This window comes from Phoxinus phoxinus, assembly GCF_949152265.1.
Source record: "Phoxinus phoxinus genome assembly, chromosome: 16".
Lineage (NCBI taxonomy): Eukaryota > Metazoa > Chordata > Actinopteri > Cypriniformes > Leuciscidae > Phoxinus > Phoxinus phoxinus.
In genome coordinates, this window is record NC_136891.1 from 29,129,786 (window position 1) to 29,153,466 (window position 23,681).

Here is a 23,681-nt window from a genome sequence, read left to right on the forward strand (position 1 = left end):
TTGAATTTTCTAGGAGGAGTATTTTAAATTCCATTGCATGTGTTTTTTAAACTACGCCAAATAGCCGACTTCCTGTTGGGCTGGGGTAAAAAGTCAAAGCACGAAGGATATATGAACCGATGAGATCTATAAGTGTACCGAGTTTCATATTATTTCATGCAAGCGTGTTTGATTTATGGACCAAGTTTTCGGACCACGTTCCAGGGGGCGCTGTCGAGCCCCCCTGCCACGCCCGGGTCCCAGCTTCAGTCCGGCTCTAATGGCCGCGGGTTCTGACATTTGTGCAAAGTTTCAAGAGTTTTTGAGCATGTTAAGGCCCCCAAAAGTGCCCAAAAGGTAGTAATATAATAATAAATATATATATATATATAAATATAGCTGCAAGCAGCGATTACGGGCCCAAGCCGGTGGCACCGCCACCCCGGTGCCTTTAGTTGCACTAAAGGCACCAAGGTGGCGGTGGCACCGGCTTGGGCCCTCCATCGCTGCTTGCAGCTATATTTATATATATATATATATATATATATATATATATATATATATATATATATATATATAAAGCCGCCACCCCGTTGCCTTTCGGGTTCCTGTGCACGACGGGCAATAACGTAACCCCGCTTTGACTGTCGAGAAGAAGTCTGCTTTAGAGCTTGTATCAGTGTGAGTCTTTCTGCTCCCCTCCAAACACACACAGAAAAGGGGGGGCTGTCTGTGTGTGTGCCCTCCCTCCCTCCCTCCCCACACACACAAACACACACACACACACACACACACACAGAGAATGGCAGGGGGAACTCTGTCAGAGAGAGACAAAACCACATTCAAACCAAAATATCTGACTTCCTGTTGGTCGGAGCTAATGACTGTAAATGAGAAAGTTGTCCGGATCGATAAGCACAATATACAGACCGAGTTTTGTGACTGTAGGTAAAAATAACCCCCCCACTTTAGTCAAAAGTATCTTGAAAGTAACACACTTCCTGCTTCCAGTTGGTGGCGCTATAACTTTGACTCACAATAGTCACATCCATGTGATCGCCCTATTACAACAAACACACTGCTGAAGTTTCATCAAGATCAATAAATGTATGAAGACGTTATAACACATTGTGTATTTCTTTTCTCGCCATAACTTCGTTTCCTCGCCACGGCCAAACCGTTCGAGATATCAAAAATCCGTCCGCAATTTAGCGTCCTCAATGTCTTTACTTCATGCTGACCGAGTTTGGTGGCGATAGGATAATTTTTCTTGGAGGAGTATATCAAATTCCAGGGGCATGCATTTTCATACAGCCCATAATAGCCGACTTCCTGTTGGACTGGCGTAAAACTTAGAGCACGAAAGTTGTTCGGCCCGATTAAATCTATATGTGTACCGAGTTTCATATTATTACATGCAAACGTGTTTGATATATGGACCAAGTTTTCGGACCACGTTCAAGGGGGCGCTGTTGAGCTCCCCTGCCACGCCCGGGTACCAGCTTCAGCCCGGCCCTGATGGCCACAGGTTCTGACCTGTGTGCAAAGTTTCAAGAGTTTTCGAGCACGTTAAGGGCCCCAAATGTGCCAGAGAAGTAGCACACAGCAGAGAAAGGGTTAAAATAAAGCCCCCCTCCTCTCTCACACACACAGACACTGAGAGAGACTGGCAAAATTCCCATCAAATCACATTCAAACCAAAATATCTGACTTCCTGTTGGTCGGAGCTAATGACTGTAAATTAGAAAGTTGTCCGGCTTGGGGAGATAAATATAGATACCGATTTTTGTTACTGTAGGTAAAACTAATACCCCATTTTTGACTAAAGGTGGCGCTACTGAGCCCCTCCACCGCGCCCATTTCTGAAACTTCACACATGCCTAGTACCTAATAAATCTGATATGCATGTTGAGTTTCATGCAATTTGAAGCATGTTAAGAGCCTCAAATGCACCCAAAAAGAATATTAAAGTTTGCTGCGTTGCCATGGCAACAGTATTTAAGATATCAATAATCCTTTCACAGGTCTACATCTGTCGTGTGTTTACATTATACACATAAAGTTTGAAGCAAATCGGGTAAAAATAAGAGGGTGATTTTAAAGCATTTTGAAAGTGACACACTTCCTGCTGCCAGTTGGTGGCGCTATAACTTTGACTCACAATAGTCACATCCATGTGATCGGCCTCTTACAGCGAACACACTGCTGAAGTTTCATCCAGATCAATTGATGTATGAGGATGTTATAACACACTTCCTGTTTCCAATATTCGCCATAAATTCGTTTCCTCGCCACGGCCAAACCGTTCGAGATATCAAAAATCCCCTGGCAATTTTTCATCCTCCATGTCTTGACTTCATGCACACCGAGTTTCGTGGTGATTGGTTGAATTTTCTAGGAGGAGTATTTTAAATTCCATTGCATGTGTTTTTTAAACTACGCCAAATAGCCGACTTCCTGTTGGGCTGGGGTAAAAAGTCAGAGCACGAAGGATATATGAACCGATGAGATCTATAAGTGTACCGAGTTTCATATTATTACACGCAAGCGTGTTTGATTTATGGACCAAGTTTTCGGACCGCGTTCCAGGGGGCGCTGTCGAGCCCCCCTGCCACGCCCGGGTACCAGCTTCAGTCCGGCTCTAATGGCCGCGGGTTCTGACATTTGTGCAAAGTTTCAAGAGTTTTTGAGCACGTTAAGAGACCCAAAAGTGCCCGAATAGTCGTAAGAAAAATAATAATAATAATAATAATAATAATAATAATAATAATAAATATATATATATATATATATATATAAATAAATATAGCTGCAAGCAGCGATTACGGGCCCAAGCCGGTGGCACCGCCACCCTGGTGCCTTTAGTTACACTAAAGGCACCGGGCTGGCGCTGCCACCGGCTTGGGCCCTCCATCGCTGCTTGCAGCTATATTTATTTATATATATATATATATATATATATATATATATATATATATATATATATATATATATATAAAAAAAGCCGCCACCCCGTTGCCTTTCGGGTTCCTGTGCACGACGGGCAATAACGTAACCCCGCTTTGACTGTCGAGAAGAAGTCTGCTTTAGAGCTTGCATCAGTGTGAGTCTTTCTGCTCCCCTCCAAACACACACAGAAAAGGGGGGGGCTGTCTGTGTGTGTGCCCTCCCTCCCTCCCTACCTCCCCACACACACACACACACACACACACACACAGAGAATGGCAGGTGGAACTCTGTCAGAGAGAGACAAAACCACATTCAAACCAAAATATCTGACTTCCTGTTGGTCGGAGCTAATGACTGTAAATGAGAAAGTTGTCCGGATCGATAAGCACAATATACAGACCGAGTTTTGTGACTGTAGGTAAAAATAACCCCCCCACTTTAGTCAAAAGTATCTTGAAAGTAACACACTTCCTGCTGCCAGTTGGTGGCGCTATAACTTTGACTCACAATAGTCACATCCATGTGATCGGCCTCTTACAACAAACACACTGCTGAAGTTTCATCAAGATCAATAAATGTATGAAGACGTTATAACACATTGTGTTTTTCTTTTCTCGCCATAACTTCGTTTCCTCGCCACGGCCAAACCGTTCGAGATATCAAAAATCCGTCCGCAATTTAGCGTCCTCAATGTCTTGACTTCATGCTGACCGAGTTTGGTGGCGATAGGATAATTTTTCTTGGACGAGTATATCAAATTCCAGGGGCATGCATTTTCATACAGCCCATAATAGCCGACTTCCTGTTGGACTGGCGTAAAACTTAGAGCACGAAAGTTGTTCGGCCCGATTAAATCTATATGTGTACCGAGTTTCATATTATTACATGCAAACGTGTTTGATATATGGACCAAGTTTTTCGGACCACGTTCAAGGGGGCGCTGTTGAGCTCCCCTGCCACGCCCGGGTACCAGCTTCAGCCCGGCCCTGATGGCCGCAGGTTCTGACCTGTGTGCAAAGTTTCAAGAGTTTTCGAGCACGTTAAGGGCCCCAAAAGTGCCCGAGAATTCCCACACAGCAGAGAAAGGGTTAAAATAAAGCCCCCCCTCCTCTCTCACACACACAGACACTGAGAGAGACTGGCAAAATTCCCATCAAATCACATTCAAACCAAAATATCTGACTTCCTGTTGGTCGGAGCTAATGACTGTAAATTAGAAAGTTGTCCGGCTCGGGGAGATAAATATAAATACCGATTTTTGTTACTGTAGGTAAAACTAATACCCCATTTTTGACTAAAGGTGGCGCTACTGAGCCCCTTACCACGCCCGTTTCTGAAACTTTGCACAAGTGTACTAGGCAATAAATGTAAAGTGTCTGTCGAGTTTCATGCAATTTCAAGCATGCTAAGAGTCTCAAAAACTTTAAAAAAGAATATTAAAGTTTGCTGCGTTGCCATGGCAACAGTATTTAAGATATCAATAATCCTTTCACAGGTCTACATCTGCCGTGTGTTTACATTATACACATAAAGTTTAAAGCAAATCGGGTAAAAATAAGAGGGTGATTTTAAAGCATTTTGAAAGTGACACACTTCCTGCTGCCAGTTGGTGGCGCTATAACTTTGACTCACAATAGTCACATCCATGTGATCGGCCTCTTACAGCGAACACACTGCTGAAGTTTCATCCAGATCAATTGATGTATGAGGATGTTATAACACACTTCCTGTTTCCAATATTCGCCATAAATTCGTTTCCTCGCCACGGCCAAACCGTTCGAGATATCAAAAATCCCCTGGCAATTTTTCATCCTCCATGTCTTGACTTCATGCACACCGAGTTTCGTGGTGATTGGTTGAATTTTCTAGGAGGAGTATTTTAAATTCCATTGCATGTGTTTTTTAAACTACGCCAAATAGCCGACTTCCTGTTGGGCTGGGGTAAAAAGTCAGAGCACGAAGGATATATGAACCGATGAGATCTATAAGTGTACCGAGTTTCATATTATTACACGCAAGCGTGTTTGATTTATGGACCAAGTTTTCGGACCGCGTTCCAGGGGGCGCTGTCGAGCCCCCCTGCCACGCCCGGGTACCAGCTTCAGTCCGGCTCTAATGGCCGCGGGTTCTGACATTTGTGCAAAGTTTCAAGAGTTTTTGAGCACGTTAAGAGACCCAAAAGTGCCCGAATAGTCGTAAGAAAAATAATAATAATAATAATAATAATAATAATAATAATAATAATAATAATAATAATAATAATCCGAAGGAAAACAATAGGGCCTTCGCCTTTTCAAGGCTTGGGCCCTAATAATCCGAAGGAAAACAATAGGGCCTTCGCCTTTTCAAGGCTTGGGCCCTAATGAATACAAATAAAACATTGTAATTGTATTGGTGATAGTTTTCAACAGTTCAACAGTGCAGGGAGGTTCTACTAAAGCAAAACAAAATGTTTCTTTGACATACAGTTTGTTCTGACAGGTTGATCCTGACAAGATGGTTCCCAGAGGCCTTGGCAAGGGCAGTGACCAAGCTGGTCTTGCCCACTCCAGGTGAGCCCTCGAGCAGTATGGGTCTCTGAAGCTTCAGTGCCCTTAGTATTCTCTGAGCATTAACTGCAGTTGTGCCCGCACTCAAAGCGTAGTCCGTCAGACTCCTGCCCTCACTCTCAGGACCTGTGGGAATATCAGACCACATGTAGCAAACAAAACCCAAAAGTGATATCTGACAAAGGGTTTGATAACAACAATTGCTAACAACATTCTAGAGACTCAACTTTGAAATATTATATTTTGGTAGGGTCCTCACCTGCAGCAATGTAGAAGGGGTCAATGCCAAAGAAGTCTTCACCCCACTGGGGCTCTCTGGGGACTCTGGTGTCGTAGACTTGGAATGCGTCTTGCATCTCCTCATCCAGCGCTGTAATTCTGCTCAGTCTCTTCTCCAGGTACTCCAGACTCGCCTTCCGTGCCACCAGGGCATTCTCTGCTGCCGACACTGTGGTTCCTGGTGCCAAGAAGAAGAAAAAAATGAGGTCATGGGAATGTAGTATGGGAAAGGATATTAGATCTGTAAATGCAACAATGAAATACATCCTCTACTGTTTAAAAGTTTGGCACAGAGGGCGGAGCTTCAAGAGCTCGTGTGTGTTAGCAGCTTATGGTGGTAAATAGCATGAAAAAGCATGAAAGAAAGAAAAAAGCAGTTTGAGGTCTTTTTTTCCTCACCTGAGCCGATTCCGTCCACGTACACAAGGCACGCAGCATGAATAAATGCCGTTACAGTGTCCAATCGCAGGTCCCATTCTGGCTCCTCCTCGTCCAGCTCGCCCATGGTCATGAAGCCGTCCTCGTCCCGCTCACATACTGTGTTCATGAAGTTCACCCATGACAGGATGTCTCGCACACTTAGAATACACCGCCGACCAAACTCCTGATTGGTCAGCCAGTCGATGAAGTCCAACATGAGATCTGCAACGTCTTTACCTGAGATGGGAAGAGAGAAATGGCAATGGCATGAAACTAGAACAGTGTAGGAGATTGGTTGGCATGGAAAACGAACTACTCAGTTTTCAGTTAAGTGGTTATTATACAAATATATTTGGCTGCTACTGACCAATCAGATTCCAATATACCATAAGGCTTGCTATAATTGGTAGCTCAGTGTAGAGCGACTCACCTTGGTGGTCATGCTGGTCCAGAGATAGTCCGGGCCGCAGATTGTGTTGGATGATCTGCATTAGATCATTACGGCTGTTGCTCTGGGGGCACCAAATCTCTGTGAACCTGTTCCTGAGTGCTGGAGACAGCTGTACATATGCAAACACATCAGTGCCACTGCTTGCTTGTTTCTTCCATGCAAACATGATAAATTTATTTAACTATTACTACTAATCTTTAAAGAATCCCAACAATGTCTATTTTATAACCTCAACACAATATTCTTCAGCCAAGCTAATTCTCCATGTACTGACCTCTTTCTTTCCAAAGTCACCTCCAGGGTTCATGGTGGCGACAAGTCGGAACTTCTTTCCGGCAATGATCAGTTCAACATCATCATCATCTCCGCTGCCTTTCTCTGCCAGCACCAAAGATTTTTCAGTCTCCAACACGCTGCACAGGACACACAGACAGTCACATAATCACTTTAGATATCAGATGTGCCACTATAAGTACTGTACAGAAGTTGGGTGATTCGTTTTTTGTCCTGTTGTGATGCAGAAGTTGCAAATCTGGAGAACAATATCAATTCATTTTACAAAGAGAAAAACTAAACAAGTACTTATAGGCCTGTATTTGAATTTCCTAAGCAGAACTGATTTGGAAAAGATTTTAAACAGTCCGTCAAAGAGAACAGAACAATGTGAGGAGTGTAAATACACACCTGTTGAGTCTCTCCAGCACAGAGTCATCTGCAAGTGAGATCTCATCCATCAGAAACACGCCATCCTGTTTCATTGCCAGGACCAGTGGTCCATCATTCCACTCAAACAGACGGCCGTCCTCCGCATCAGCCTGAATCATATTAAATTCATATTAAAAATTGTCAATTTTTTAGACTCAATAATTTGAAGAAATGTGAATATTACCTGTTGAGTTCCTGTGTGACGGACAGGTCGGAGACCTCCCAGAAAGTCAGACGTCTCCATATGCAAGTGGCAGTTCAGGGAGAAGAACTTCTGACCGGCTAGTGCGGCAAACAGCTGGCAGATGGTGGTCTTACCGCACCTGGGAGGAACATGTAAACCAACTGAGCTTCTGGAATCTTATTCATTATTTACCAATTACAAATTAAGGTTTTAAAGGCTAATTTGGTTTCCTTTGCTGACAGATTTCCTGCTAAATAGAAAGTTCTATTTTCTGTTGAAACAGGGCTCCTAGTTATTGCCAATTAGTGCAGTGCATAATATTATTTTTAAAAAAATTGGACATGCCAAGTGCATCATCCTATTTGTATTATTTTTTCAGACTGTACACAAGTCTGACAAAAGTAATTTTTGGTTAATTTTAAAAAGATTAACAGACATGGACTACAAAACTCATTTTGGGTTCACTAAATCTTTAAAATGAACATGATTAAAATGTGATTTATGATGTGATAAAAATGAATAATAAAGAAGCCTTTCATCTTAATTTCCAATCAACTACTACAAATAAGTATTAGGCCAGATTTTGTAACCCTAGGTTCAATTGAGGATTGTATCACAGCTTACCCCGTGTCCCCAACAAGTAGGACAGACTCGCCAAAACGAAGCGCTCTTCCCACTAGTACAGCCAGTCTCCTCATGCCCTGGGTCCACACCACATGACCGAACTCTTCAGGGACACCCGCAATGCTGTCCACAAAAGGGCCTGCCAAGTGCCAAGCCATCAACAACCATCAATATACCAAACTGTGCCAGCCAAAACAATCAATCTGCCCATTAGTCACACAGTGAGCTAATCAAACAGATCTTTAGGAAAGTGTCAAAATCAAGAATTCAACATTTCATGAAAAAGATTTTGCCGTCTTAACTCATCTGCGTAGATGGAAAAGAACATCCCAAGACAATCAATAAAACTCACACTCAATAACTATTATATAAGAGCACACTGGGAGTTGCTGAGATGCCTTATTAAGGGACGGTCATTAAACTGCAGTACTACTGGTATCTGTTTATGTGATAATGCAATGGAATAACCAGTAAGAACAACGTTCCTAATTGAAAGTCATCGACCTGATGTCAGAATGTGGTGTGCTTCTGTGGCCAAACTGTGTTTGTGCTTATTAAACTCACTGAACTGAGAGGTGACCTGAGCCTCAGAGAAAAGAGCATCTGGGTTCACTGTCCTTTTAAAGTGCTTCTCCAGAATGGTCTGGATGGTCAGTGCTTCCTCTGGCTTCCTGACACGGCCGGCCAACAGCATGTAGCCTGAAAGAGTGCACACAATGATTGTTACATTTTGAAATTAAGTACACTGACAAAGGCAAAGAGCAAAAAAGTTTGTAATCTTGATCTCCTGTTTGCAATAAATAAGTGCAGACTCTTTTTGGGATTTTTTAAATGAAGTATAACAAACACAAAAAAGTACATCTTTCCATAAATCACTATTTAAAAGTTTGAGCTCAGTAAGACTTTTCAAAAGAAATTAATACTTTTATGAATCAAGGGGGCATTGAATTGATCAAAAGTGACAGTAAAGACTTTTATATTGTTCAAAAATATATATTTCAAGTAAATGCTGTACTTTCTATTTATCAAAGAATCCTGAGAAAGTATGATTTTACACAAATATTAAGCAACTGTTTTTAACATTAGTAATAATAATAATAATAGTAACAATAAATAGTAATAATAAAAAGAAGAAGAACTGTTTCTTGAGCAGCATATCAGCAAATCAGAATGATTTCTGAAGGATCACGTGAAACTTAAGAATAATGATGCTGAAAATTCAGCTTTGCCATCACAGGAATAAATTATATTTTAAAATATATTAAAAGAGAAAAGTCATTTTAAATTGTAATAATATTTCACAATTTTACTGTTTTTACAGTATTTTTCATCAAATAAATGCAGTCTTGGTGAGCATAAGAGACAAAAAAACATTAAAAAAAAAAATCTTACAAAGAATTTAACTTTTTAATAATACTGTGCATATTTAAATTTTCTACTCCATAGGGGTCAAATGTCTGTCTCTGGATGTTACCGTCATCAGCCAGATGCTGTAGCCAATCACACGAGGAGTCATTCCGCTCCTCCATCCTATAGCGTTCAGCCCAGCGGAACAGGTCTCTTAGGGTAATGTACCCATGTTTCCCAGCAAACACACTGGATCCTCTACGTAAGGACTAACACACATACCACCATATCAAAAAATATAATCATGAATATTTCAATTGATATTAATAAATTGAATTAATAAATTGAATTTTATAAGCTGATACAACAAAATGAGATGCACACCTGCAAGTTCTGCATGACTTTGATGAGCTTAGAGCAGTAGGAAGGGGGAAGACTGCAGCGCTTATGGAGAATGGTCTCCAGCTCCGAACTGGGCAGCTCATCAAAATGCAGCTCCACAAAACGGTTCCTGAATGCTCGGGACAGAACCTACACAAAATGAAAGACATGCTTAGTGTTTTAATATTCATGAGCCGTTCCTGGAGTAAGGACATCAGAACCAAAACATCACCACCTCCCACCTATCTAAAAATGCGTTCCCACTTCCCACATGGCACTATTGTTGCAGATTACAGTTTACAAGAGGCCAAGAAGGCAAGCTTTCTTGACACACAGGTGGTAATTTTTAAAACATTGAAGAAACCTTTCTGCCCCCGTAGAGCCCAGGAGGATTCTGGGTGGCAAAGAGCATGAATCTGGGATGGGCTTTGACCACTTCCTGTGTCTCGGCGATGAAGAGCTCACGGTTGTCATCCAGCAATCTATTCAGAGCCTCGAGGACATCAGTGGGGGCAAGGTTCAATTCATCCAGAATAATCCAATAACCTTTTCGCATGGCATCGATCAGCACGCCTTCAGGGGGAAAAAAACATGTATGTGGTTTCCATAAACTTCACAAACATAAACAGAAGGTCAATCGAACATTGAACTACACACAAAGAGAGACAACAATTTAAGATTACCATCTGATATGGCAGTGAATGTTTAGAATTCATTAATATCATTGACATAAGTCAGGGGTCTTCATCACTTCAGCCTAGGGATGGAGCTGGGACCCAGAGTGTTTCATTTTAAATAACACCTGGCCTAATAACATGCATTTAGCACCATATTCATGTATTTTATTTTCATGCATATTACATACATAATGATTATTTAATGGCTTTGCAACCTAAGCATCATAACAAATTCATATACTCTACATACAACCCATCCTAATGTGCACTAAAAGATCTTTACCTTCTGTGAAGACAAGTTTGCCATGCTCATCGGAGGAGTAGCAGCCGATGTACTCCTGGATATCTGTGTGCTCATGGTTATTGATTCGCACACACTGGTTTCCTGTGGAAGCTGAAAGCCATTTGATCAGACTCGTCTTTCCTACAGACGTTTCCCCCTGAAGGAGCACTGGATGGATGCTAATCACAGAAACAACACACAAGAGCAGAGGAAAGAAACATGTAAGACTTGTAAAGGCAAAACTGCAAGAGTCTAAGATATTTAAATGATTCATAGTATGACATGAATATTTAAAGAACTAACAGGACTAAAGATGGAAAATAATGACAAGTAGCCAAATACATATATATAGAAAGCCCAGTAGGATTGTGAGTGGCAAAGAGTAAAAATCTAGGGTGAGCTTGACCATTTTTCTGTTATTTATATTATATACGGTTTCATATATATATATATATATATATATATTTATTAGGGCTGTCAAAAGATTAATCGTGATTAATCACATCCAAAATAAAAGTTTGTGTTTACATAATATATGTGTGTGTAATTATTATGTATAAATACACACACATTCATGTATATATTTAAGGAATAATTGCATTTATATATTGTATATACATTTATATAACCGGTATATATATATAAATATAACCAATTTTTCTTAAATATATACATGATTGTGTGTGTTTTTATATATAAAAATAATTATACACAGTACACACACATATATTATGTAAACACAAACTTTATTTTGGATGTGATTAATCGCGATTAATCTTTTGACAGCCCTAATATATATATATATATGTAATCTATCTGATGTGAAAAGACTGATGCCCACAAAGTCCCGAAATCCCCTCTTTATAGATGCAGAAATTAACTAATCACCAGGTCCATTCTTTGTACCTCCCTTAATACATCTGAGATGATTTGACAGGCAGATCTTCTAATCGTGATAACTGATCTCTGGCTAAATTGGGTTCTTCAAACGAATTTTGTGGATTTGATTATAATATCTTATTTTTTAAAACCATGATCAGCAATGCAGCGATTGGCTGGCGGCAAGACAGCAATGCAATGACATCATAATTATTAAAAAAAACATATATAATTTCTATAGAGCTATAGAAATTATGACAAAAACTTGCAGAATTTCTGGAAACAGCCAAGTTACCAAAATTACAAAAAAGATATAATAGATAAATTAAATGTGTACTGTTTGTTACATGATTCCCAATTAATTATTTCCATTATTTCTCGATTTCTATTTGTGCAGGCTTTGTATTTTTATTTCAAATGGCAGTTATAGTAAAAATAGAAGGAAGGAAAATGTAAACTTTCATGGTTTTACTGTATGTTGCTTTACTCCAATAATAATAATAATAATAATACATTAATTATTTAATAATAAATAATTGTGTATATATATATATATATATATATATATATATATATAAAAATATATATTCCTGTTTACATGAAATAAGACAGGAACTCCAGGATGATCTTCGAAGAACCTAACAATCCTGGATTGTGTCAAATCGTCAATAGTAAAATTCAGATAACTGAGCAATCCACGTATGAACAATGAGCCCCAGGTCAACCGTCTCCGACCAATGGCACCAAAGCAGACCATCGCTATCACCATTACTACCCAAAAAACTAAAAGCGAATCAAATCTCTTACGATAGTTATGCACCATCCCACAAATGAACAGAGAAACACTGCATACATAATATGTATCGACAGGGGGATTGATCTACGGAACGTCACAGGGGACAAATTAAGGGTGGGGTTTCCTACCCGGCGGCCACCACCCGTGCCAGATCTTTTAGGTTGAGCTTGACGGAGGGCGTGAGGATGTAAGTGGGGTCCACAGTAGCCTCCATGTCACCCCGACTCAGCCAGTACTCCTCTATCTGTACACACACACGGTCCTTTGGCTGAGGGATTGACTGAAGAGAGAGAGGAGGGTCATTTTGTGGCAAATACTTCTGGCAAAGAACATCTCTAACTATTTCACAGTCTATCCATTCAAACAAATATTAGGATGGATCAAAGTGTCTCATTGAAGCTCTGAACTGATTACCTGTCTCAGACATTTCACATTTCCTCCAAGTATGTACTGACACACCAGTTTCTGCACAACAGGATGAGAGCTGCGATCCAGCTGAGTGAGAAAACTCAGGCAGAAACCCTGCAGAAGATATAAAACATCATACAAATGTTTGTTTTAAATTTCTTTACACAGCACACACACTAATTAAATAAATAAATTGTGAATTTGTCCATGGCCCCAGACCAGTAGAGGGCCCTGATGAGCTATAGAAAACTTGAAGCTTTACTAGAAGCTAACTTCTATTTAAATAACTACTGCTTATGCCCAAAACAGTCAAATGTAGGACATGATGATAAATTAATGTTAAAACCGCAACCAAGGATAATTAAAAAGCAACTTGCTTTAATAATGGAAACAAAATGTGAACTGGTGATAGAATTGAATGACACTTGAAGATTTGCATGACAGAAATAAACCTACCAGCTAATTTAAGAACACTTAATCAAACTTAATTTGACTAACTTATGCTCCTAGAGAGCAAATGCATGACCAACAAAGACTGGAAACCCATATGGTGTGGACAGATAGTAAATAAATAAGCCAGTTTGATGTGTGAACTCAAAAATACAGTGTACAGTTTTTTATGATGTACACTGCACTGTGGAAAACCCAGTGCCAATGAGTTTTTAAAATCCAATCCACATCAGACGAGAGCGGTGTGTTGTGACGCAACAAAACTAGATTGCTCCGTTATAATCAATTAAACTGTCTAGATTGCAAGCGTAGCAACATTACACGCTGCAGTGTTTACAGCATTATTCATTGATGGAAGAGTAACAAAGCTAGTTTGTTGTGTCATGCTGCTTACTTCTGCTGTAGGAACATTGTAAAATATCCTAAAATGTATTATTTTGAATAGTGTACAATTCTGTCTGTGGTCATGTTTCTGAATTAATAAAAAAAAAGGAAGACTTGGGGAGAAAAAAAGAAAGAAAAAAAAACATTGTGAAATATCCCTGCTCAATGATTGTCAACTTCATGTGTCTTTACACGAATGGACAAATGTCACTTCAATATGGATGCATGTAACACATTTTAACCTTATGCTCGATATGTTTCGGACTCTCGGGACAATTCAGTCAGGCAGAAACAGACAATCATATTACCTCATAGAGGGATCGTTGGATATTGTAGCAGGGGTCAGAGGCCACGTACTTCAGAGCTCGGCACAGAGTACGCAAACTGTAGTGGGGCTTGTGCCCCGTACCGTCAACTAGCCGAGTGATAGCCTCCTTACGAACAGCCAAATAAAAACTGGAAGAAAAAAGAAGAAGATTTTGTTTAAAAGAACAACACAGAAGTACAGTATCTAACCAAAAGTTGCAACACGACACGAGGGATGGACTCTGTTTATGACGTTTTTTATCCTAACCAACATACATTTAAGTGAGAAAAAAGCCATATAACAAAATCTGTAACACGCTTAATATTATAAAGAAATGTGAATTTGTTCTAATAATGGTTGTTAGGTTGGCAACATTACAAAATGAAACTTCAAAAATAGTTTTTTTCACAAATGAAAAAACAAAAGGTTATTAGAGTATGCTTTACGAGAACGTACTAATTTAGTCTTTCTACTTCAAAATTTCACTTTTAATTCAATGTTTTTCTTGCTGTTTTTATTGTTACTATTCATGAAATTGACTAGCATTTACTGAGTGAATATTGTTGCCAAGCTTTTTTCAAATAAATCCTACTCCAGTTTTTTTCATTGTATGGATCAAAAGGCAAAAAACTGTGTTATAGTGAGGAAAGACGTGTTGTTGTTATATGAATGGTAATGGAGACCTACTGAAGAACTGTGCACGAACCTGATGATTCCTTGGATGATTCCTCTGGACAGGTTAAGGCCTTTGAGGTAGTCAGAGACCAGGATTCGTAAATCACTCTCACTCTCCAGCTCCTCCACATACAACTCTGTGAACCTGATACATAAACACAAAACCATGTGTTCCCAAAAAGTATTGAATGCTTCTATAAAAATGTATAAACGTCACTGTATTACATATCTGCAAAACAAACCAAGGAGACATTTACTAAAGTTATTTTAAGTGAATGCATGAAGCCAGTTCCCTTGGAGTTCATGCCCCTCTCACCTGTTTCTAATGCCCAGTGGCAAGTTCCTCTTGCCTACATCTGTGGCTGGGTTCATACAGGCAAACAGACGGAAGTCTGGGTGACGGACCAGAGGCTCTACACAGAATGACATCATGAAAACAGTAAAATTACCTCAGAATATCATGACAAAAAACCATTAATCAACTGCAACACTTATGGTAATGAATAGTAGCATCAAGCCCATTTATATATTTCTAATACACAACAAGTCAAATGTTTAGGGTCAGTAAGATAAACAACAATTAGCCAAAACGCAGCCTTGAAGAGACTTCTTTCAAATACATTAAAAAGTCTTACAGCATTTTTAGCCAATTAAACTTGACTTTGTCCTATCAACCAATTACAACTAGCTGAAATATCTCTCTCTATTGTATTTTATCCAAAGTGTTTCACAAATACCCTTACTACAACCTCCCCCTAAAGCAGCCTGGGGTTAACCAAGCACACATATTTACCCTTTATACCATTGCCAAATAGCTACATCTTTATAATAGCAATAATGAAATCCCAGATGAGCACTTTGCGCAGGACTCACCAGTATCGCCTCGGTCCAGCAGCACTAGTGACCCGGCGCTGCCCTCCAGCAATCCACTCAGACACTCCAGTGTCTCTGCAGCAGCCAGATTAATCTCATCCAGCAACATCCATTCACCTTTCTTCACAGCCTGGGCTAAAGTCCCCTGTGCAGACACACAGTCAGTCACAACATACAGGAGATAACAAGAAAAAGAAGAGAAAGGAAGAGGTGAAGACAAGTTGGGAGAAGAGTAGGAATTACCTCCACAAACGCAAAGACCAAAGCGGATTCACAGGCCCGAATCTGTTCCTGCGTCTGACTGAGTTTGAGGGCCAAAGCCTCCCACTGCTCCTGCAGCAAGGCAGCTATGAGAAAAACAAAGAAAAGACAGGAAAAAACACTGAAAAACATGCACCATCTTAATAAAATACAAATAAAATAAAAGCACTTTAAATGATTTATACCATGGTCTGTCTGAATTCTCTATTATGATTGGCTGGAAGAAATGTGTTCAGACCATGTAATGCACAGATAGTTCCAGTCAGTTTAATCACTGTTCTATATTAATGCACTGCTTTCATTATATAACAGCTACATTATATTTCTCAGCAATGAGGTGGTAACGTAGCTGTTTTTGAAGTAATTAAACTCACAGGCAGCTTCACTGTTAGTAGAGACACTGCACAGATGCAGGTAATTCACACTCCCACAATCCCTCTCTCTCAACAATTAAAATAAATGTAATCTTACCACATACTTTCTCTCTGTGTCGGATGTAAAGAGTACAGAAGGCTAGACCTAATGAGCCGTAACTGACAAAAATAACTGTCATTTTGACCCTTTCAGTCAAATTTTGTGCTGGATTTTCTGCATGACGGTTGGTTCTTTGCCTTATTGTCATGCATTAAAATCATGTATACACACCTAGCTGTGGATTATCCCTAACCAAAAAACAACATAAGTATTCTAGTTAATAAAGTGATGTAATAGATTTGAACCTCAAGTATTACCATTGGGTTTATCATGTAGTTCCTTGGTTAGTGCTGATTTGCAGACATGATCCATGAGCTTAAGAAGGTCCTGCCAGCGTTTGCCTCTGAAGCAGGTTTGGACGTGCCCCAGAAAGGTCAGGTTCTGTTTCCGTGAGTACGTCTGAGAGAAGAGGTCCTCAAACGCTTCCCGCAGGGGCAAAAGAATGAGCTTATGATCCACTGGTTTATACCTTTAATCAGCACAGATCAAGGTCAGCAATAAACCAACAGCTTCCACCACATTTGCACTGCACATATTTGTTTGAATCACTCTTGTCTACTCACCCTCCTAGTAGGTCAGTTGTGTCACTCTGTTGGTTCATGTTGACCACTCTCAGTCTGTGTCCTGTAAGATTACAGCAGAACAGAGCAGGAAATGAGAAATTGTGCAGAGTGTTAAACCTACTTGCTCAGTGTAGTTTAGGTGTGTTACCTGTCATTCCCGCCAGGTACTGCACAGTAGAGGTCTTCCCTGTGCCCGTCTCCCCCACCAACAGGACAGGCTCGCCTTTAGTGACACACACCGAGAGCTGCTCCAAAAGTACTGAGGATGGCCGTGTGGCAGCAAATGTTTGTCTGTCTCTGTGGGGCAGATACACGTCAAATATTATTATAAGATGAGGACATGGCTGTGACCGGTGAGGAGGCCAAAAGCTTTGACTACTTAATTTTACGAAACATTATTTTATTTATCCATCTCTTAGGTGTTGAGAACTAGTGCATCTTTGAGCCTACATTCAGTACAAGTAAAATACCCAAGTACTGTTAAAATTAGATATTCTAAGACTTTTACTCCAGTGGTATTGGAATTGGTGACTTTTAACTTGTAATGGAGTCATTTTCTCTGTACGGTACCTGTACTTTCACTGAAGTATGGTTTTCAGGTACTGTTTACACCTGTGATATTTATATACTATTATAGTATGTACTTTTATTTGTATATTTTCACTTTTCAATTAATTTTTGTTTTTTAATATTTCTATTTACCGTAGTTTTTTTTAAGTACTTCCAACTGATTTTTTTCCCTGACTTCTAACATTTCAAGTTTATTAAGTTCAAGTTTTTCCATATAATATTTTTTATTTTATTGGAATTAACAAAAACTGTTTTAAATAGTTTTGGTTTGTTAACAATACCAACACTGGCTACAACTTAACACATTTTAAAAGAAATTGTAAAACCTGTCAGTACAAGATTTCCAATAATTCTAATAATCACTATCGTTAAATCAAAGACGCATCATGACCGATGAAGGAATCCTGCTACATTTTCCTCTGGTATGCTCAAAGCTGTTGTATTCCCTGTCTTAAACAGCACAGTTACCAATCAATGCCGTGTTGACTCAATTTCTCAGCAGGGTGCCTTCCACACAGGGGACAGCGTAGCACAGTGACACAATTTGTAACAGAGTAGATTGAAAGGGAAAGTGCCAGACAGGGACTGGGAGACAGATTAATGGAGACGGCTAAGGTTACACTCTGATAATAATATCTCACATGCTCAGCCACACAGCGTTGCTCTGCTTGCGGAGTAACATCGCACGGCCCACCGACACTTCCAACTCCGTCACAGTGATTGCGGGCAGATACATCTGGCAAAAGTGCAGGGCCTGAAATGTAACATTGACAGTATTAGAGCAGGTTATTGAATAGAAAGTGAAATATTATTTTACTTTGACTAAATATTATGAAGAAATATAACAGGGTGTTTTTCGCCATTATTGTAATATTGCTGTTTGACCAATGTCTTTTCCAAGTAATTTATAAATGTATCAAACAAGGCAAGTTTTACTGTACAAAGTTCTCACAACACGCAATATCCAAGATATGGAATAATTTTTAGAGCAACACAAACTGGAAAAAGTATTAACTACAGCAATTTCTATGACCTTTTTAGTATTTTACTCATTTCCATGAGTTTTCCAGACCTGGAAATCACACATGTAAATGCTCACAGGACTCTGCAAAACTCCATTATTTCCAGGTTTTCCATGGCCATGTAACAGTTTGTGTCACTAAAGGGATAACAGTGGTGCAGAGTTCTACCTTCTCTCTGGATATGTTGAGCTTGCTGCCAATGATCTCTGCCATCTTGAGTCTGCTCTCAGATTTGGAGAGCATGGCAGTGAAGCAGTCCAAAGCCTGAAGAAGAAGAAAAAACAACAACACCGTTTTAAGCTCATAACAGCACAGCTTTTTCAGTATTAGTGTTCTTGTTTTCGAAATATTTAAAATATATACTGTATATAAAACATTTTTTATAATAATAATCCAACAAACAAAAAACTAAATAATGATAGTGACAGATTAATGCTGGTAACTACAGCCACTCACCTCCAGAAACACATTCTGTGCTGTGGAAGAGCAAGAGCTGTCAAAATTTAAGCAGATTCTCTCACACCATTTCAGCAAGTCCCTGTGTTCATTAGTAAAAAAAGAAAAAAACATTTACTACCATGCATTTACCAACACCACATGGATGGAAAGTAATTCACATTTATTCAGATAATTTACAACCACAAAGATCAAATTATTTATTCACATTTACAGTACCATTCAAAAGTTTCGGGTCAGTTTAATTTCTGTTCAATGAGGATGCATTCAATTGATGAAAAGTAACAGTAGGAGACATATAATATAACAAAAGTCTTCTATTTCAAAGAAATGCTGTTCTTTTGAACTTTCTATTCTATTATCTTTGCAATTCACAGGAATAAATTACATTTTAATCTATATATTTAAAATATATATTCAAAGTTATTTTAAAGTGTAATATTTCACAATATTACAGTTTATACTCTATTTTTCAAATAAATGCAGCCATGGTGAACCATTTCTTTTTTACATTCAATTGAAATCACAGTAGCCAAATTGTTATGGAGCATGACTGCAGGCAGACTGGCTGCTCAAATGGGTTTTCACCCAGGGTCTCTACAAAGACCCTCATGCCAGTAGGGGATTGAGGGAGGAAGTGGAAGTGTATTGATTGGTGACAGCAGGGTCTCCACATCATTGATCTCTCCTCACAGAACAGCCCTCTATATGACACACTTTCAGATATTTAAAATGGAGGCATATTCATCACTACCCATTTAATTCAATATACACACTGGCAAATGCTGCTCCTGTTATTCTACTCGGTACTATAAGACCAAAACAACAAGCTAAAAACAAAATAACTTGTCAAACCGTACCATGTTTTGAATACGTACAGAGAAAAAAATAATCTTAAAAAAAACCTCAACCCTCTATAAGATAGGTATTACACTATATGGCAGTGTGTGGAAAAGCTAGTTACATAAATGATTTGCGTCTCTGGCTGGGGTTCCACAGAGGGGACAGAGAGAGGGATCGATGTGGCATTGACTGCAGCAGGATCCAGTGGAAAGCTGATGAACGGCCTGAGGCCCAACTACACAATGGACACAGACTCAACTCTGCTCTAATGCAACGATAGAGTAAGGGGTTTATTGTAGCGTCACTGCTTTAGCTGAACTGTTTGTTACATGTAGAGGTTCGAAAATGACACTCAAAATTTATTGATGAGTCTATGGTGTCATTTCTCGATGCAGAGATATTCGTAAATGCCCAAGGGCATCATAAAACAAACTGAACAAATACAATTCTGACATGATGTTTAACTATTTAGAGAAAGGTTCAAATTGGCATGAAATGGTTTGGAAACCTGCAGTGCATATATTAGTATATTATATAATTTTTTAAATTAAATTATTTTATAATTATGCAATAATGATTTTGAATATTTTCTCATTTAATAGTTTTTTTTAAAATAGGTTACCTCAGTGAGAGGCCTCTGCCCTCCAGTGATGTGATGTTATCATCTGATATGCTCTGGGCTGCACTAGGACCCTGAGGGCTGGAACTGATCTGATGTCGGTCTCCTGTTAGCTGGCAATATATGTCCAAAAGACGCTCCACCACCACTGCCAGGTTAGGGTACTTCTTTATTAGGACCTGAACAGAGAAAAAAAAAAGAGACTGATTATCAAAAGAAAGAAAAAAGTCACCAGGACCTAGAATAAATGAATATCATTGTAAAGGGACAGCTTGCCTGTTTAAGTTCCTCTCTGCTCATGTTGCCGATCTGCAGTTTACTCCAGTATTTGTCCAGAAGTGCAGCATGTGTACTCTGTGGACGATGCCAAGCTCCTCCACTGTAAAATGTCCTAAATATAATGATTTTAATAATTAAATTTAGTTTAGAAATAATTCTTATAGGGAATAAGGACAAAAGGACAAAATATCTTACCTTCGCGTTGCAAAAAACTGGAATGCTGGGGCCATCTGAATGCAGTCTTCACGTCCTGGAATTGTCAATTTCTTGTTCTCCATAAGAGGGAGAAGAACCGATATCTACAGAGCAAATTACGCTGGCATGATTAAATTTGGTCTGATCTTATAATTATGCCATTTTTATACCATTATACCAAAAAGAATATATATATATATATATATATATATATATATATATATATATATATAGAGAGAGATATATAGAGATATATATATATATAGAGATATATATATATATAGAGATATATATAGTCCAGTTTGTCCAAATATTTATAGGTAATTAAATTTTAAAAAATAATTATCGTCACTAACAGATTCATTCTGCACAATGATTATATGCAGTTGTGCACTGCCACAAGCTCACGCACACTGTAGCTTAATACAACAAATGCTACAAATCTGCAATCACTCAGTAATAAAAAAAATCTTTATGGACTTCTACAGTCCTAATAGAAACATTTCTAAGAAAGACTGTATGTTTTTCATGTTTTTGCCACCCACCACGTCCAAAGGAGCATGATCAATGTCCTCCAGCAGAATCCAATAACCTTTTGAGACTGCCTGGGTCAGGGATCCCGGCTGCCACACAAACTTTCCTGGAACATCTGTGCAGCGGTACATTCCCAGCAACATCTACAGAAAATAGAGGCATGAAAAAAAGAAAAAACAATTATATAAGTGCTTAAGTTAGAAATATGGTAAAACTAGAAGCAGCAAGGTGAAAAGAAACCAATGGAAGTCATTTTCAAACATTTCAAAGTCAGGCAAATCTCACCTTACTGTCGGTCTGATCTCCGAGCTGAACTTTAAGTATGTCAGGGGCTTTATCATGCCCAGTGACAGCAGCTAGATACTCAACAAGAGCAGTTTTTCCACACCCAATTGGCCCTTCCAAAAGAATGGGTTTCTGGGATGCCACAGCCATGGCAAGTCGCCGTAGATTTTGACAAGTTGAATCCACCAGCACCAAATTCCTTAAACTTGTCTGATAATGACAGATGTAGCGAGATTACAATACATACAATATTCTCCCACAATGCACTAATAGAGGTATTGGGGGAAAAAACATATATTTGTAGTTATATTATATGTGGCTTTTTATAAGCTTAATATTGTCTTGCCTGTTCATCCTGTCGAGGGGTCTGTCTAGGTAGAATTACCCCACACACCACAGTAACGCTCTGAGTCAGGTCTTCTGTCACCACCTGACCACGGGTGATCTTTTTAACTCTCTCTTTTCGCCATATTGCTGAGCCCTGATTGGCCAAAACCAGAGCCTTTTCTACTTCCAGCTGCTGTGTCTCCTCAAGTGATCTACAAAGATGTGATACTGTAATGTTGTTTAAGAGTTAACGCAAGCGAGTAACTTCTGAAAAATTAGAGAAAAAACTTACTTCATTTTCAAATGCATAATCTCTTCACTTGAAAGAACCTTCCTCAAAAATATTGTTTTCTGGTTATCTGTCATGTGGGACACCAGGGCAAGGCACTGGGCAGTGTAGCTTAAAAAAAATAAACACAGATTTTTATTTTTATTTTTAGCAAATAGATATTTAGATTCTGGTGAGAGCTTGTGACTGATCTACTCATTGCAATACCTTCTGACTATGACGTCACTGGTGAGAAGTTGTGAAACACAGGCACTCCAGTCCCACAGGACACGGAACTTCTCACAATCGCTCTGGAGGAAGCGTAGGGTGGCCCCCATCAGGTCCCGTAGTTTCATCCGTCTGGGCCCATACTGGATGGAGGCAGCCTCTTCACTGGTGAAGAACAGCCTCTGAAATACTGGGGGAGAGCTGCTGAAATACCTTGCTGCGAACCTGTGAGAAAACAATTCAAACTTGTTCATGTCCATGTTTTAAAATGACCTGATATTTCCAGGTTTTCCAAGATAAATGGGAACCCTGCTGTGAATAAATTCTGAAGGATTACTACTTACGCTTGAGCATCTGGACTGATGTTGAGAAGTTTGCTTAGAGTCACACACAAGCGCTCGTGGAGGTCATGATTCAGCCGGATGTCTACTTTGATCCTCTCAGCATTCCTCTCCAACAGGTCCAGGATCAGTGGCCGTAAGTGACGAGCAATGAGGAGAGTGTATTCCTTCTCCAACAGGAGCTGCGCAAGACATTCCAGTATACACTGCCTGTCCTGCTGGCTCCATATCTACAAGCAGAACGATTCATGCCAAATAAATAAATAATATTAAAGTATGCCAATGGAATCAAATGAAAATCTAAACAGATCCTGCTGAATGAATTCCAACAAGAATCCATAGATCTCTACTTTATATTGAAAAAATGATGATGATACTAAAAAGCACAGGATGAGTTATAGTCGGTTTGAAATCCTGAAATATTCTCTGTTAAAGTATGTGCAACAAAATCACATTTTGTAATGTTATGTCGGAATTCCCATGTGGATACTTTTGGATTGGTTCCAAATAATGATAGATATTCAAGCATGGACTTATAATCTGGTTTATGTTCACAGTAATGAAAGTGAATACTCATGAAGTTAATGTAATCAGTGCCTCTTTTATACTGCCTCTTGTATATTTGTCAAAACTGTGGCAGCATGTTTCAACAACCCAAACTATTGAAACTGTTGCAACGGGACCAAAATAATCCATCGTGCTCGAAAACAAGACTCGTTTCCCAAATAGACTAATATGCAAAACACTTCAATGTCAGTTATTTTTGAAACTAATAATGAATATCATGTATAAACCACCAATGGAGCAGCATGTGTA

At 39.2% G+C, this 23,681-nt stretch overlaps 1 protein-coding gene across 1 annotated transcript in view; it reads right to left on the reverse strand.

Annotated features, from left to right (window-relative positions):
• The window catches only part of mdn1 (midasin AAA ATPase 1), a 56,252-nt gene that overhangs the window by 32,156 nt on the left and 415 nt on the right, over nt 1-23,681 (reverse strand). The window contains exons 2-36 of the mRNA XM_079584164.1: nt 22,869-23,095; nt 22,525-22,749; nt 22,321-22,428; nt 22,048-22,240; nt 21,702-21,911; nt 21,428-21,559; nt 20,883-20,986; nt 20,685-20,799; nt 20,412-20,587; nt 18,947-19,028; nt 18,659-18,754; nt 18,110-18,222; nt 17,047-17,195; nt 16,899-16,959; nt 16,593-16,804; nt 15,844-15,947; nt 15,601-15,745; nt 15,044-15,140; nt 14,759-14,872; nt 14,054-14,201; nt 12,918-13,025; nt 12,632-12,783; nt 10,829-11,007; nt 10,233-10,441; nt 9,872-10,018; nt 9,615-9,756; nt 8,705-8,839; nt 8,141-8,279; nt 7,517-7,655; nt 7,312-7,442; nt 6,902-7,040; nt 6,607-6,736; nt 6,156-6,413; nt 5,737-5,934; nt 5,395-5,603 (exon numbers count right to left, since the gene is read on the reverse strand). Of these exons, the coding sequence (XP_079440290.1) occupies nt 5,395-5,603; nt 5,737-5,934; nt 6,156-6,413; nt 6,607-6,736; nt 6,902-7,040; nt 7,312-7,442; nt 7,517-7,655; nt 8,141-8,279; nt 8,705-8,839; nt 9,615-9,756; nt 9,872-10,018; nt 10,233-10,441; nt 10,829-11,007; nt 12,632-12,783; nt 12,918-13,025; nt 14,054-14,201; nt 14,759-14,872; nt 15,044-15,140; nt 15,601-15,745; nt 15,844-15,947; nt 16,593-16,804; nt 16,899-16,959; nt 17,047-17,195; nt 18,110-18,222; nt 18,659-18,754; nt 18,947-19,028; nt 20,412-20,587; nt 20,685-20,799; nt 20,883-20,986; nt 21,428-21,559; nt 21,702-21,911; nt 22,048-22,240; nt 22,321-22,428; nt 22,525-22,749; nt 22,869-23,095 (5,226 nt within the window). The remainder of the gene's footprint in view (nt 1-5,394; nt 5,604-5,736; nt 5,935-6,155; nt 6,414-6,606; nt 6,737-6,901; nt 7,041-7,311; nt 7,443-7,516; nt 7,656-8,140; nt 8,280-8,704; nt 8,840-9,614; nt 9,757-9,871; nt 10,019-10,232; nt 10,442-10,828; nt 11,008-12,631; nt 12,784-12,917; nt 13,026-14,053; nt 14,202-14,758; nt 14,873-15,043; nt 15,141-15,600; nt 15,746-15,843; nt 15,948-16,592; nt 16,805-16,898; nt 16,960-17,046; nt 17,196-18,109; nt 18,223-18,658; nt 18,755-18,946; nt 19,029-20,411; nt 20,588-20,684; nt 20,800-20,882; nt 20,987-21,427; nt 21,560-21,701; nt 21,912-22,047; nt 22,241-22,320; nt 22,429-22,524; nt 22,750-22,868; nt 23,096-23,681) is intronic.